We start from the raw sequence: 14,541 nt of genomic DNA, 5'->3' as shown, positions 1-14,541 counted from the left end.
AGTAACAAGAGGTGCAGCAATTTACTTTATTTGTTAAGTCTCCAAAGATATCTGAGCTGCTTGAACCACAATGTTTCAGTTAGTGACAGTGAATGTCTCCCCTTTAACATGTTGTCATAACCAGGTGCAAGTTCTCTCATTTCTCGTGGCCCAGTTTCCTCAGTAAAATGCAAATAAGCAACTGCTTTTGTAAAGTGCTGTGTGATTTGCAGATCAAAAGGCATTGCAAGAGTATTTTCTTGTATCAAGTTGACTATCTTGAGATGTAATAAGCTATAATAATTAACAGGACCATAGTTCTTCCTTATTTGGGAAAGTTTGTCCTTGCTCTTTAATGTATTTTTTTGTTAGTCAATTATTTAGATTTTAAAGCAAGTATGGGTTTATCACCCTCTGTGATATCTCACAAATAGAATTGTTTACAACTGCAAAATTGAACATACACATTTGCAAGAGAAATAATGATATAGTTACATGTATGTATGTTCATTAGAATATTAGAAGGCCCAGTTGATATTTATTACTTACTACATGTTCAGGGTTTTTTTTTTTTTTGGATTTTTTTACAGAATAATCTTCCCATTAATTAATTTTCCAGTAAGTTTATTAGTAGATCTTGAAGTGACACACTCAGGGGTATAACAGCAGTATTCTGTACTTGTTATCTAACTTTTATGTATGCCATCCTATAAAGCTTGAACCTGACGGGTCTTAAAAAAATGAAAAATACATGTTTTCCATCAAAACAGAAATATCTTGCTCTTAAGTATCTCCAGCATATAACAATTACTTTTTTCCTCATCCTAAGGCTATGAATTTTCAAGGACGATTAAAGTTTCTCCATGGACAAAACAAGAAAGGGAAGGATGGTGCTACTTTGTCTCCTCAGCTTGCTCTGTTTGCAGTAGCTACTCCCCTGCAGCCACCATCTATCCTTGAGATACGAACCAAAAACTTCATCTTCAGAACTAAACACAAACTAGATTTCACACCTACTGGCTGTGATGCAAAGTAGGTATAAATTATTCTGGTAACAGTCTAGTAATCTGCCAGTGAGATAGGTTTCAAGTATGTATTTGAAATATAAAGCAGGCTACTCTTTCAGTATATAAACTGTTTCAGTGATGGTTGTTTATAAACTATTAAGGTTTTTCTCTTCAGCCCTGCTAACAAGGAAAGAGAAATGGGTTTGCCATAGTCTATTTCCTGGAAATGGCATAGTGCTCTCTGACTCTCCACTGTTAGAAAAACAAAGCAAAAACCCACAAAACCAACCCAAAATAAAAAACCCAAAAGACAGCATACTATTTAATTAGGGAACAAAAAAGTTTCATGTTAAATCTGGTTTGAAATTTGGTTTTAGAACTGACAGAACAAGTGTTTCATTTCATTTTACATGCATATTTTCTCCTTCAGTTCAAATAGGTGTAAAATACAATGGAAATGTTTTTTTCTTCAAAATAAATTAATTAAGTACTTTTTTTATAGTATGACTTTTACCTATTTCCAAACCATTTTTTTCCCTATGTAAAATTTGGAAACACTACTGCATTACTAGATCAAAATAATATTACTATGCGTCAACATGGCAAGAAGCCCATTAGGATGCTTTTTTATCAAAATAAAAGCCTCTGGCTTCCTTCCTTCTCCTCTCCCTCCTATTTTTGACTGACAATGCTTTCATTTGCAGTGGGGTCTCACATATGGGTTTCCATGCCTACTTATAGGATACAGTTAAATTACTCGGTATTCTGTCTACTGAGACACCAAAATGTTTTATTTCCCTAAGCTGATACAAGTAAAAGTTAACAAAATGTTAACACAAGTGTTTCTTTCCTCTGATATTTTCATTCACTTGAAACTTCCAATTTTTGTCCCATTTTACACTTTTATGTATACTGTTCCCCATCCCTACTTTCCCCCTTTTTTTACCTTTCTGTCTTTGAATCTCCATTTCTTTGTTCCAAATCACCTTTAAGTCTCTTTTTGACTATGTCTTTTTATCATGTATTGCAGAGAGATCACATGAATTCTGTTAAGTGTTTCATCTCCCCAGCCTCTAGTAAAGTACTCTAATTTTAGCTGCCAGGGTCAAACATGACTATCACTAGTAGTCCTCTGAGTCATATCTTGTTTAAATGCAAACACAGGGGTCCCAAACCACTCGATAGCAAACGGGATGTAATTCTGAAATGCACCTGGGTTTGAACTTTAAGCTACTAAAAATTCTAATTTAGGCAAGAAGTTTTGGATAACTAAAGTTAAACCCCTACTTAATTCTACACACAAGCACCTATAGGTAAATTATAAGAAACAGGGCTAAGAAAATAGTTTCTTTCTTTGGAACCAATGGGAGCTGCCTGCTAGGAGTGAATATATTCAATAGTATGGAATTGAGAGTCCAGCTGTAGGCATCCACTGGTTTTTTTTATGATCTAATGGTTTTGTGCACCCAGCCCTAGTCACTGAAGGCAACTTGGCAGACTAGTTAAAATTTTATTATTTGTGGACTGTATTTTTTATTGGAGCTGTTCTGCTTCCGCATACAATTGATATAGGAACAAAGTGTAGTTAGCACTTGCATCTGAAGTGTTCTAGCCATAATTAATTTGCTTCACATTCATTCTGTGAGTTGGTTCATCAGCCGTGTTGCAATTTTTTGGTTTTACCTTCCAGAGGAAAGATTGTCCTGGGATACACCGAAGCAGAGCTGTGTATGAGAGGAACAGGATACCAGTTTATTCATGCAGCTGATATGCTTTATTGTGCTGAAAATCACATCCGAAGTAAGTTTCATTCCCTAAGAATAGCTGAAAAATCAAAGCATGGAGTATTTTTTCAGTATGAATGCAATATGAAGTACAGTATAAAAAAAAAGGTTGTTAACAAAAAGAACACTGTTCATTTCATGTGTTTTTTCTCTCCATCTAAAAACCTACCCTAGTTGAAGAAATGTTTTATATTCATATCTAGACCCTTTTAGGATATATATTCCAGTCTCTGTCACATCTTGCTCTTCTCACTTCCTTTTCTGCTCAACCCAACTTCTGCTATTTGAGCAACTTTCTTTGGGCAAGGGGACTACCAAAGATAGCTTTCCTGTTAGCAAGTTAAATAAAGCATTTTCTTTTGATATTGGTGTAAGATTTTTACCAGAAATTAATCTCTGATTTAACATGCTAGTGTCCAAACATTTCTGAATTTAATTCTTGACCTTTTGAGTTGGTTTAAGTAACAGTTATGGAGAGAAGTATAGTGTTAAGGAAATAAGCATCAGCTATCTGATATACAACTATTTAGGGGACTCAGCTTTTTACTTTTGTTGTTAGTTATAACAAAGTTATCTTCTGAATTTACAGAATCATCTTCAGAATATTATGGTACTTCTTATTTTCTACTGACTTCACTTGAAAAGTTCATTTTTTTTTCTTTTATCTCCTCATAGACAATTAGATATTGCCCCTCAGCAGGTTGTTCTCAACCTATTTAGGCACGTTTTCTGTTTCAGGTATAGCTCAGTCACTGTTGCGCATCGGTGGTTTTGTTTCTTTCATAAAGAATAACAAAGAAATTGTTCCAGAGTAGAAGGGTATGAAACTTGAATGGTTTGAAATTTTGTCTTAAAGAACTGGTTTTGCTACATTTTTGATGCTAAGACTAAAATAAAGAAAAGTTTTCTAGCTAGGATTTTTGGTTAGATTCTTAGACTTTCCTTATACATTTTATTTAATTTTTCTGTCTAGAAATGCAGGGGTTTTGAGCAATTGTATTACTTCCACCCCTCACCTCTGTGAATCACATATTTAAGAATTATCTTTAAAATCCACATTCATCACACAACCTTTCCTTAGAACAACAAAACCAGCCAAAATAAGCTGAAGCTCCCCACACAAAAACCAAGATAAGTTCATCACAACACAGAACAAAACTGGACATTTTGCACAAAATCCACCTTTTGTCCCTTCACCACAATTACAACAAAACTTCCCCGTGATAATTCTACTCTCTGACATTGCTCGGTACTCGTTTTGCCTGTTACCTCTCCCAATTACTCTCCTTATCTCAAAATCCTCATGATCCTGGGTTTCAGCAACAAAAAGACTGTAGTGGGTTGACCCTGGCTGCATGCCAGGCACCCACCAAAGCCTTTCTATCACTGCCCTCTGCAACTGGAGAAGGGAGAGAAAATATAATGAGGGGTTCATGGGTTGAGATAAGGACCAGGAGAGATCACTCACCAAATACTGTCACAGGCAAAACAGACTTCATCTGGGATATTAACTGAATTTATTACTAACAAAAACAGAGCAGGATAATGAGAAGTGAAATAAGACCTTAAAAACACCTTCCACCAGGAAATCTGCTCCAGCATGGGCTCCTCTCTCCATGGGTCTGCAAGTCTCTGCCAGGAGCCTGTTCCAGCACTGTGAACCCACAGGTTCACAGCCTCCCCTAAGGCATCCACCTGCTCCAGCGTGGGGCTCCTGCATGGACTGTGGGTGGATCTCTGCATCCCCGTGATCCTCCATGGGCTGCAGGGGCACAGCTGCTTCACCATGGGCTGCACCATGGGCTGCAGGGCAATCTCAGCTGGAGCACCTCCTTCTCCTCCTTCTGCACTGACCTTGGTGTCTGCAGAGCTGTCCCTCCCACATACTCTCAACCCACTCTTCTCTGGCCACAATTATATCTGCACAATAACTTTTTTTTTTCTTAAATGTTATCACAGAGTCATTACTACAATTTCTAATTGGCTCCACCTTGCCCAGCAGCATGTCCACCTTGGAGCTGCCAGGGATCTGCTCTGCTGGAAATGGAGGAAGCTTCTAGCAGCTTCTCACAGAAGCTACCCCTATAGCCACCCCTGTTGCTACCAAAACCTGGCCACACAAACCCAATACAGAAATGTACCGTGAAAATGTACTATGTTTATCAAGCATCGTTAGTGGTAGTGGGAATGTAACGTAAGATTTTTAAGTACCTCTGCATTAACCACTCAGTATGTGAAAGAATTGGATTCAGAACTAAGTGTTTTCTAATTGTTTAAGTAATTGTCACTTTTTTGAAGGTAAGAGAGACTTATGCTTTTGTCATTTGCATGTTCTAGTATTTATTAATTTCTGTTATTGAAGAAATAGTGGACAAAGCCCCATATAGAATGCTGCCAATCTGTAGCAGAAATCTTGCAGTTTTGACTTTTATTTTACCAGTAAATTAGACATCTTGAAGTGATCAGTCATCCCGTTTCACTGGGAATGTGTTAGTGCCACACGGAATTGGGCGATTGAGGACATGAGATTTGTAGAATTGCTCTGCACATGGATTTCCTTTCATGACATACAGGTTTTTGTGATTTTGTTTGCTGGACAGTAAACGGTATGCTTACTCTTTAGTGATGAAGACAGGTGAGAGTGGAATGACTGTATTTAGGCTTTTAACCAAAGAAAATCGATGGGCCTGGGTACAGGCAAATGCACGTCTTGTCTACAAAAATGGAAGACCAGATTACATCATTGCCACGCAAAGACCTCTTACGTAAGTCATCATTGCATAAAGTAGTAGGCTTCAAAAACTGAAAACTGGAGGTTGTTTATTTCACAAAGGAATTTTTGTTTTTAAATTAATACCCTTTATATTCCAAATTCCCAAAATTCTTTGAGTTTGCTAACAAACATTTCAGAACTTGTGGCATAGTCCTTTTGCATAAAACTTTAGACAGATTGATTTCTTATAAAGAGCAAGATCAGCAGCAGAAGCATGAAGTTATTCCATCCACCATATTCAATCCCAGTGAACAAAAACTGGGAAATCCAACTGCAGTTGTGTAGAAGGAACATCAAATAACAAAGAAATTCAGTCCTGAATTTCAGTGCAGAACTATGTTCTGCATAATATGGAATTCAGCCTTGTTAAATAGATTAAATAATTTTTGCAAAGGAGTCTGTAAAATGGAGGAAAAGAGATACTTCAAGTATTGATTTACTTGCTACACCAAGAAAAGCTTAATGCATGGCACAAAGCCTACTTATTTTCATTTCAGCCCCTAATGCACAGAAAATGGTGTATGCTATCTAAATTTAATTATAAATGTAATATGTAAATGTGGTATTACAGTCATAAGCTCCTTATTTCATAATCTGCCTCTTGGTTTAACTCAGCCAAGTTGAGTTGAGGTAGGAATTCAAAAAATGCCTACAAATAGAATAGTTCATTTTTTATGTTAATTCCAGGGGACAAAAACATTAGAGTAACTATTTAGTACTACAGTACCATGCTATATATCTGATTTATTTTCAGAGATGAAGAAGGGGCAGAACATCTACGGAAGCGTAACATGAAGTTGCCCTTCATGTTTGCCACTGGTGAGGCTGTGTTATATGAGGTCTCTTTCCCTATGTCAAGCCTTATGGACCCCTCTCAACCGAAGAGTAAAAGCACAGTGGGAAAAGGAGCCAAAGCAATGCTGCAGAATGATTCTGTGGATCCAAACTCCCTCCTAGGTGTCATGTTAAGGCAAGATGAGTCTGTTTATCTCTGCCCTCCAGCATCACATAAACTTTCTTTTGAGCGGAACTTCTTTGCAGACAGTAGGGATGAACTGGGTGGTGTTGTTAGCAGTGGCTGGACAGACAATCTCCTACCTGCTGGAAACCACAACATTCTCAAACGGGAGCTGATGGAGTGTTCCCAGGACAGTACTGTTCCACTTCCTGACGACAGTGCAGCACTCTTTCAGGATAACAAAACCAGTGATTTGTACAGCATCATGAAAAGTCTGGGTATTGACTTTGAAGATCTAAAGTGTATTCAGCAGGATGAGGAGTTTTTTAAAACTGAATTATCTGATGTGGATGATATTGGGGACATCAACATAACTGACGAAATCCTGACTTATGTTCAGGATTCCTTAAATAAATCTGACTTCTTATATGCAGACTGTAACCAGCAGCAGCCCTTGGTCCAGAATGAAGGTTGCATGGTACAGCAAGACTTAGATCCACATCAACTTCATCAGCACCAGAAACAGCTTGTGGAACAGCAACAACAGCAGCAGCAACAACAGCAGCAGCAACAGCAGCTCTGTCAAAAGATGAAACATATGCAAGTCAATGGGATGTTCACAAACTGGAGCTCTGGCATCAGCATGCCTCTTAGCTGCCCACAGCAGCAGCCCCAGCAATACGTGTTCCCTGGCATGCATGCCACTACATCTGAGTTCTCTTACAAATCAGAAGTAAACACTTCCCCTTATGAGTGTAGGCAAGACTTTGTTCCCTACAAGCAACCCACAGCGATGATGCCACAGCTTTCTAATTTTGCTCAAATGGATTTTCCTGCAGCAGGTTTTGATGGAACAACCTATTCTGCTTCTTCCAACTTTGAGGATTTTCTCAGTTGTTTGCCGCAAGTCCCTGAAAACCTTGAGTGTGGGATAAATTCTGAGTCAGTTATGCTCACTCCTGAAACATGCTATGCAGGCGCTGTTTCTATGTACCCATGCACGCAGGAGGCACAGCCCAGCTGCGTGGATCAAATGCAGTATGATCCTGTGATGACAAATCAACAACAACAAACCTTGGGGAACAAGGTATGGTAAACAGTATTGCTGCATTGCTTGCATTTTGAATTGAGTTTATATTATAGTTTTGGCTGGCTGCTGGGGGACGGAGTTTGTTGTGACTGTATTGCTGAGTTTGAAATGGATGGGTTAGTAGTGTGTGGATGTCTTTGCTTTATTTGTTCATTAGAGTGAAGAGAGTTGCATTTGGTCAAGTTTATATATACATGTCCCTGCAGTCTGATAGCTCTCTTTGGCAGTATTAATCAAGAGTGAATGAACTAGTCTGTGGACCTACCAGTAATTTTCCTGATAGGAGCAAAAGAATAATTTTTAAAGTCTTGGAATTTGCTAATAGACCTTTTTGAAAGGAGTTGAGTTTCCTTGGCACACTAATATTCATTAAATACGTTGTAAGGATCAAAAAAAAAGTGTTAGTATTGTCTAGCTACTCAGATCCTTCAATGATTTTAGGATTAGTGAAAGTATTAGATTATAATATCATAAAAATGGCCTTAAATATGAACTATTTCATTTCTATACACAATTTTACTCCAAAAATTTTTTTATATATTGCTATAAGTGAAAGTCAGCTTCTTCCTCATGCTGCTGTCTAAATTATCTGCTGAAGAAAACAGAGTTTGAAAAAGTTATATTCACAGTGAGATAAGCTGGTTCTTTTTCACCAAGGAGAAGGCACAATAAAAGTCATGGAAGAGAGGATCCTGGCTGTAGCACAGGCACAGTTGTAAACATGGTTCTTCATTGGTAAAATTAACTTAGAAATAAAATTCAATTACTAATTCCTGCTTCTGAATAACCTTTGTTGAAGTGCTTTCTCTTGTACCATTTATTTCTGTTAATGCTGCTAAAGTACAGAGCCATAATTCTTTTTTTTTGTTTGTTTTACCTCAATGAGTTAATGTTCTGAAGTACTGATCCTTATGCATGTGCATAAGCATTTGCAGAATTAAAGTATTAATTGGTATTTAACCTATGCAAGACAAAGGTGAGGAATGCAATTTAGAACATATCCATTTTTTTACGTGCTTAATACAAGTACAAAACATTCCCTTTTTTAAAATTGCTTCACTGCTGAAAAGAATGCAACTGCAGAATTGCAGAAATTTACCTAAAATACAGGACAGCTCAGCAATATGAATGGCTTCTCCCTGAGTTTCCAGGGTTGAAATTGCATGAAGTGACTTTGAGAAACTGCAGTGCACAAGCTTGAGCACTGCTTCGCTGTGCGTTGCCTGGCTGTGCTCGGTGTTCAGTCTTTTTTAATGCTTCTTAATAGTGTTGCAGGGAAGTTCCAGGGCCATCCAAGTTTGTTTTTATAATAACAAAGAATTACTCTTTTCACAAAAGCTGTACTAGTGTCATGTATCAGTTTTGAACAGCCATTGCATTTTTAATTCCATTTCTTTATTTTTAATGGTTGGTTTCAATTGCATTTATGTTGCAGATTATTTTGTTGTTACACTGCCTTAATCATTTTTGTTATGACCCCTATTTTTTTATTTTCTTCCTTGCACTTTCTTCACATCTGTCTATAAAACGTTTAATGCCTGAGACAGCAGCTCTGAAAAAATTATGTCTATTGCTTCATATTTAATAGAATGCTGTGCTGCAATAATAATAGGACATTCAGTTTGTTGTTGTAAAAAAATGAACAAGAGCCACTTTGTGAAAAATTGTCCTTACTTAATTTGTTCAGAGGTAAATTCAGCCCCTCTTGTTAGGGTATTCCCATGCTGTAGGGCTGGGTAGCACTGCATAAGCAGAAGCCTCTTGTGAATAAGCAGATAGGATACTGCTGTCTGAGCCCACATTCACACAGCCAAACCAAAGTAGGGCAGTCTTGGTGGCTGGGTTTAGCACGCTGACATCCCTGTCAGTGGTTAGAGTTCAGAGAGAGGACAGATGTTGCTATCCAAGCCATGATTGGTATCTTTTCAGACTTCTAACTCCCATCGATTTCTACATGAAAAGACTATGGGATTAGAAATCCAGAAGGGTTTATTGTGCCTTGACCTTCTGCCTATCTTTTAATTGTGGTGGGAACATAGCCAATGTAGTCTAAAATCACTTTCAGAGATGGAGAAGGACAGAAATGCCTGTGATAGTTTGGCTGCTTGTTTAGGATCAGTATTCCTTTATTAAGTAGGAGAAACCTTCCTAAGTACTTGATTCTGTGCTGAGAGCATTCTTAAAAAATTTAATGAGCATGGCCATCTTATTAATGAAGAATATTAAAATAACCTGTTTCTGTCAGAAATAATCCTAGTGTATGCTCTTAAAAGTGTGTCAGCTTTGATAAAAAACATAATTGTTTTTAAAAGGTTAGAAGAATTGGGCACAGTTAGTCAAATTTCAATGTTTGCATAGAAGGAAAAAAAAGAACTAATACCCAGCATAATTTGATAGATGGATGAATGAATGTATGAGACATGTTCTTAAAGACAAATCTTGAATGAATGAGTACTTATGATATAAGCTGCTCCTAAAGAGATGATGGAAATGTTTAAAATACTTTGTTGTATTTTCTTTGCATGACCGAATTGAGTATTTTGTAGATAAAGTCCATGGCATGACAGGAAGCATTACATTAGGTGATTAAAATAATCCTAGGAACAATTTTTTTAAGACTGATGAAAGCCATTCATTGCTCTTACTTGGCATTGTCAGTATGAAGACTGTCAAAAAGCCCACCCTGCAACATTTCAGCCTGTGGATTGCACACAGTATGCTTCAGGTTATGGATAGGACTGCATGTGCATTCCTGGAAGAGCTGTAATGTCTGGATCCCACTGCAGGCATGGAAAGATGTAAATAGGTTGCTTTTAAAATGTAACAGCTGGATGTGACAATTAGGAGTTCTCAGTCAGACTGTACTTTCTAAAAATAGAAACTATATTGCACTTTAGATAAGAGAATTGTTTCTTTACTTAGCCAGAAATATGGCTCCCATTGACTTCAACATGGGTAAGATTCACTGATGATTCAGTCCCTACTTTAATGCAAATTAACTTCTCATTATTCATCATTAAAAAAGCAATTAAACCTAATCAATGTATTTTAAGATGATCTCATCCAATGTGTCTTTAGGAGGATTATTAAATACTTATAAATAAATTGGTTTCCTATGCTAACCATTTATATTCTCTTTTTTTCCTGCCAGTTCCAAAATGGTTTCAATGGAGGAAATGTAAGCGAATCATATCCCTCTCAGTTAGATGTGATCAGTAATGCACAGACTGCCACACATCTTCAGCCTCTTCATCATCCAAAAGAACCCAGATCCTTCTCAGATTTGGCATCTAGTGGATTTATCTGATTCAGATCTAGAGCTCCATCTGTGATTTTGTCTGGGCGTCAGGTTGCTCTGCTAAGTCTCTCTTTGAGCATCAGACTTTAACAGCTAAATTGCATTTTGAGAATATGAGGTTGATTGCACTATATACGGGTGGATATGTAATTTAAGACCTGGCTTTTGAGAATGACAGGTGAAATTGAATCTTCCGATTAAAAGTATGCATGTGCTGTTTTGCATCAGGTTGACTGTGTCCGTGAAGTATGGATTACATACATACTACAGACTATGTCATGCTATACAACATAAGATAAGGCAAATGGTTTTGTTCTTTAGAAAATAATTGGGCACTTTACAAATAGCATTGATGGCACAAGGAAGGTGATTTCACACATGAATTATTTCCAGACTTTATTTTTCAAAAACTATTAAAAAGCTCTAAATTAATGAGAATCAAAAGCACTTAATTTTAATGCATACTAAGCTCTTTAATCACTTATTTTATATTTAAATCCTTTTGTTTTAAGTCTCCATTTCTAGCACTTTAATAGAAGGCTTAATACAAGGATATGATATGCAACTTCAGGTTTTCTATGAAACAGACCCCTTGCATTCCTCCTTTTCATGTCAACCTTAAGTGCCTCACAATTTAGCTACCTTGTTTCTGATGGGAGCTTATTTTAGCAAAACTCACTATAAATGTCATCTCTAGATTGTGAACTTTTAGCTAACATCTACAGTGCTACTGGCTGTGTCTTTTTTCCTTTCCTTATTTGTTTAGAGAGTGACTTAATTCATCTGTGGATTTGTTACACTATTATCAGGAGTTGCTAATGTTCTGAATTTAGTTCAGCTAAAGAATTTGAGTTTATTCTATACTGCTTTTCTGCTTTCTTCAGGCAATACAGGGTATATTAAAAAGCAGATTTTGCTGAGGGGGAGGAGCAGATCCTCAGGATTAGTTTTAGATTATTAATGCTGAAAAACATGTGCCTTATCTTGTGTTAAAATGCTCATAATGTTCTTTAGAAATAATACAAGGCTGTTCTATGCAAATATTTTCATTAAAATGGATATTGAAAAGGATTGCATTTTCAATAAAAGGGGTAAAGAAGTCTCAATAGTGATTGGTATTGACATTATTTTGACTGCAATTTTCAATGTTAATAGTGGGATAAGGGTCAGTTTGGTTTCAGTTTTATCCCTGGCAAATTGCACTGCAAAGAACAGAGAGGTTATTCTTCTTGTGTATGTTGATCCATTTGTAAAGCTTTGTGCAAAATATGAAATTGGGGAAAGAAAAAAGTAATTGGAGAAATTCTCCTTGTAATAGGTTTTATTTTCAGGAAAAAAGCCAAACTAAACATATCCACTAAACATTCTGGGGTTTTGTTTTGCTTTTTCTGAGGACTGTTCAAATTTCAGACACCAATGTTTGGTGCAAAATAATAATCTCCTTGAAAAATACAGAAATGTGTATATGTTCAAAATATTTCATACTCTTGTGTGTTGTATAGTTCATATATATAATAAAATGTCTTTGTAAAATATTTTAAACAGTTAATTTTAAAGTGTTACATCGTTATATGTTAAGAACAATTTTATTACATTTGTTAAATATAATGTAAAATGGCAATTTAGCTAGTTTGTTTGAAACAGGCAAAAGTAAATTGGCTCCCTCCAGACAGTTGTTAATATTGTTTAATAAAGGACAATCACTTGAAATTGGAATCCTTTCATAGCTGAAACATGCTTTCTCTGAAGAAGAACTTATTTTCTTCCATTTTGTGTGATGTGCTACGTTAGGCCAAACTTCTAACTGTTAGTTACAACTTTTCAGATTAATAAATTCAGCAGTTCTTTTAAGTGAAATTAGCATATGTGAAAGGGACATTAAGGAAGCAGTAACTATTCAGGAAAAGCCCATAAAGATGTTGTGGGTTTTATTATAAGGCTCTTTTTTTTTTTTTTATAATGTTTCAGATTTTGTTTTCAGCACAAGATAATTGTAACAAATTCACATAATATCATTTGACTTAATCCTTCATTCTGTCTATTTTTTTTATTGAAGGTCTTGTTTTAAGCCAATATCTGAAGCGTCTTCCATATCTAGCTAGTGTATCATGTCTGCATTTGAACTTGAAAATTAGAAAAATGCTGTAAAACCGGAAGGTTGAAAGGGATAATGTATGTGTTCCATCTTACAAACCATTATATATCCTGTTTATGAATTTAGTTAAACCAAATACCTGTTGTCCTATCACTAAGTGCCAAGGATGCAGTACTACAACTGTGCTGCCCTACTTAATGTAAACAAGTTAGTTGTTTATATGCATATCAGCACATTTTGTGCATTATCTTACGTGTACAACGTTGACTGTATTAGCGCACTCTTGATCTGCACCAAACTGTACCTACAGTGCACAGGTGGTTTTGAATTGGATCTCTATTAGCCCTTCAGGTCTGTTATAAGTAAGATTATAACCCAGTGTTAGTCAGTATTACTCTCCGCTTTTGTACAAGTTTTCTTACCTTGTTTTACTTCCCAGTTCTTCTCTCTCCTTTGCTATGCCTGCACATACCATGCAATACACCTCTTGCGTTAAGGTATGGTTCTGTAGCGCTCTTGCTCATCTCCACTAAAGTTTGTAAGACATAATACATTGTAATAAAATATTCACTTGAATGTAGCTGAAATGTATGTTCTTTTACTACAAAAATGTTTGATTTCAGCAGTATACAAAAAATACATTATCATATGGTTACTAATATCTTTTGAGAGCTCGTCATCTAAAATAGTTTACAAAACTTGTTATTTACGTCACTGTGGACTTTGCACTTCTCTGAATATTAGATGCAAATACAATGTATATAATTTAGAGTGGTGAACAAATGTGTATTTGTCCATGGAATTAGTATTTTATACTTGCATGAAAATGAGTTTATAAATAAAGTTTGTAAATAGCAAGCCACAATTAGTAGTTGGAAGGCTCCTATATTCATTGCTTACTCACAGTAAATTCACAGTTGAACAGTACTGAGGCAGGAACAGATTTCTGCATTGATGCTGCTGAAAAGAAGTATGTTCTCTTTTGTGATCTGTAGCTGGCCATTGGTACTTAAATTACATTGGTATTTACTGTTTATTGCTAGTTTATAAGTAGTGACATTAGGTTAAGAAAACAATTTGTTTATTTCTAATAATATTTGCTAATATTACTGTTTCCTGTGTGGTATGTTGGCTTTGCATTATAATCTTTTAAATCATTTGTAATGCTAAATCAAATGTTTCACTGTAATTCCCTATGCAGTTTACCAAATTTACAGTGGTTCTTCAGTTTAGTGACATGATGGACAAGAATTTAATTGGCTTGAACTACACCACTGTCTTGTAAAATTCATTAAGACAAATGTCTTATTCAGAATCAATACTAGGCTGTGAACTCTGTATGTCAGTCCTATTGTTTACTCTTCTTTCACTGCACAAAAAGACATGCTAAGGTACAAGAATAATTCAATAAGACTGCAAATCTATAAGGTAACATCTGGAAATAATCAAGCAGTAATATAAGCAACACTGGTCATCCTTTTCTTTGTAGTCTGTTGCATTTGTTAAATGTGCACCTTCATGCCACATATCAGCCTGTTCCCAGAAGTATACAACCTT

The 14,541-nt window shown here is 36.1% G+C and overlaps 1 protein-coding gene across 3 annotated transcripts in view; it reads left to right on the top strand.

Moving 5' to 3' along the window:
• The window catches only part of AHR (aryl hydrocarbon receptor), a 62,601-nt gene extending 48,752 nt beyond the window's left edge, over window positions 1-13,849 (top strand). For all 3 annotated transcript variants that reach the window (XM_042044463.1, XM_042044465.1, XM_042044466.1), the window contains 5 exons: window positions 809-1,011; window positions 2,677-2,786; window positions 5,394-5,535; window positions 6,298-7,588; window positions 10,743-13,849. In XM_042044463.1, the coding sequence (XP_041900397.1) occupies window positions 809-1,011; window positions 2,677-2,786; window positions 5,394-5,535; window positions 6,298-7,588; window positions 10,743-10,898 (1,902 nt within the window). In that variant the 3' untranslated portion in view covers window positions 10,899-13,849. The remainder of the gene's footprint in view (window positions 1-808; window positions 1,012-2,676; window positions 2,787-5,393; window positions 5,536-6,297; window positions 7,589-10,742) is intronic.
• The last annotated feature ends 692 nt before the right edge of the window (window positions 13,850-14,541 follow it).

The sequence above is a fragment of the Corvus kubaryi genome, unplaced genomic scaffold (genome assembly GCF_017639235.1).
Source record: "Corvus kubaryi isolate FWS band 111438036 unplaced genomic scaffold, C.kubaryi_AGA036_p1.0 37398, whole genome shotgun sequence".
NCBI lineage: Eukaryota > Metazoa > Chordata > Aves > Passeriformes > Corvidae > Corvus > Corvus kubaryi.
The sequence above is the reverse complement of the archived record's forward strand: the minus strand, read 5'-3'. Positions and strand labels throughout refer to the sequence as shown.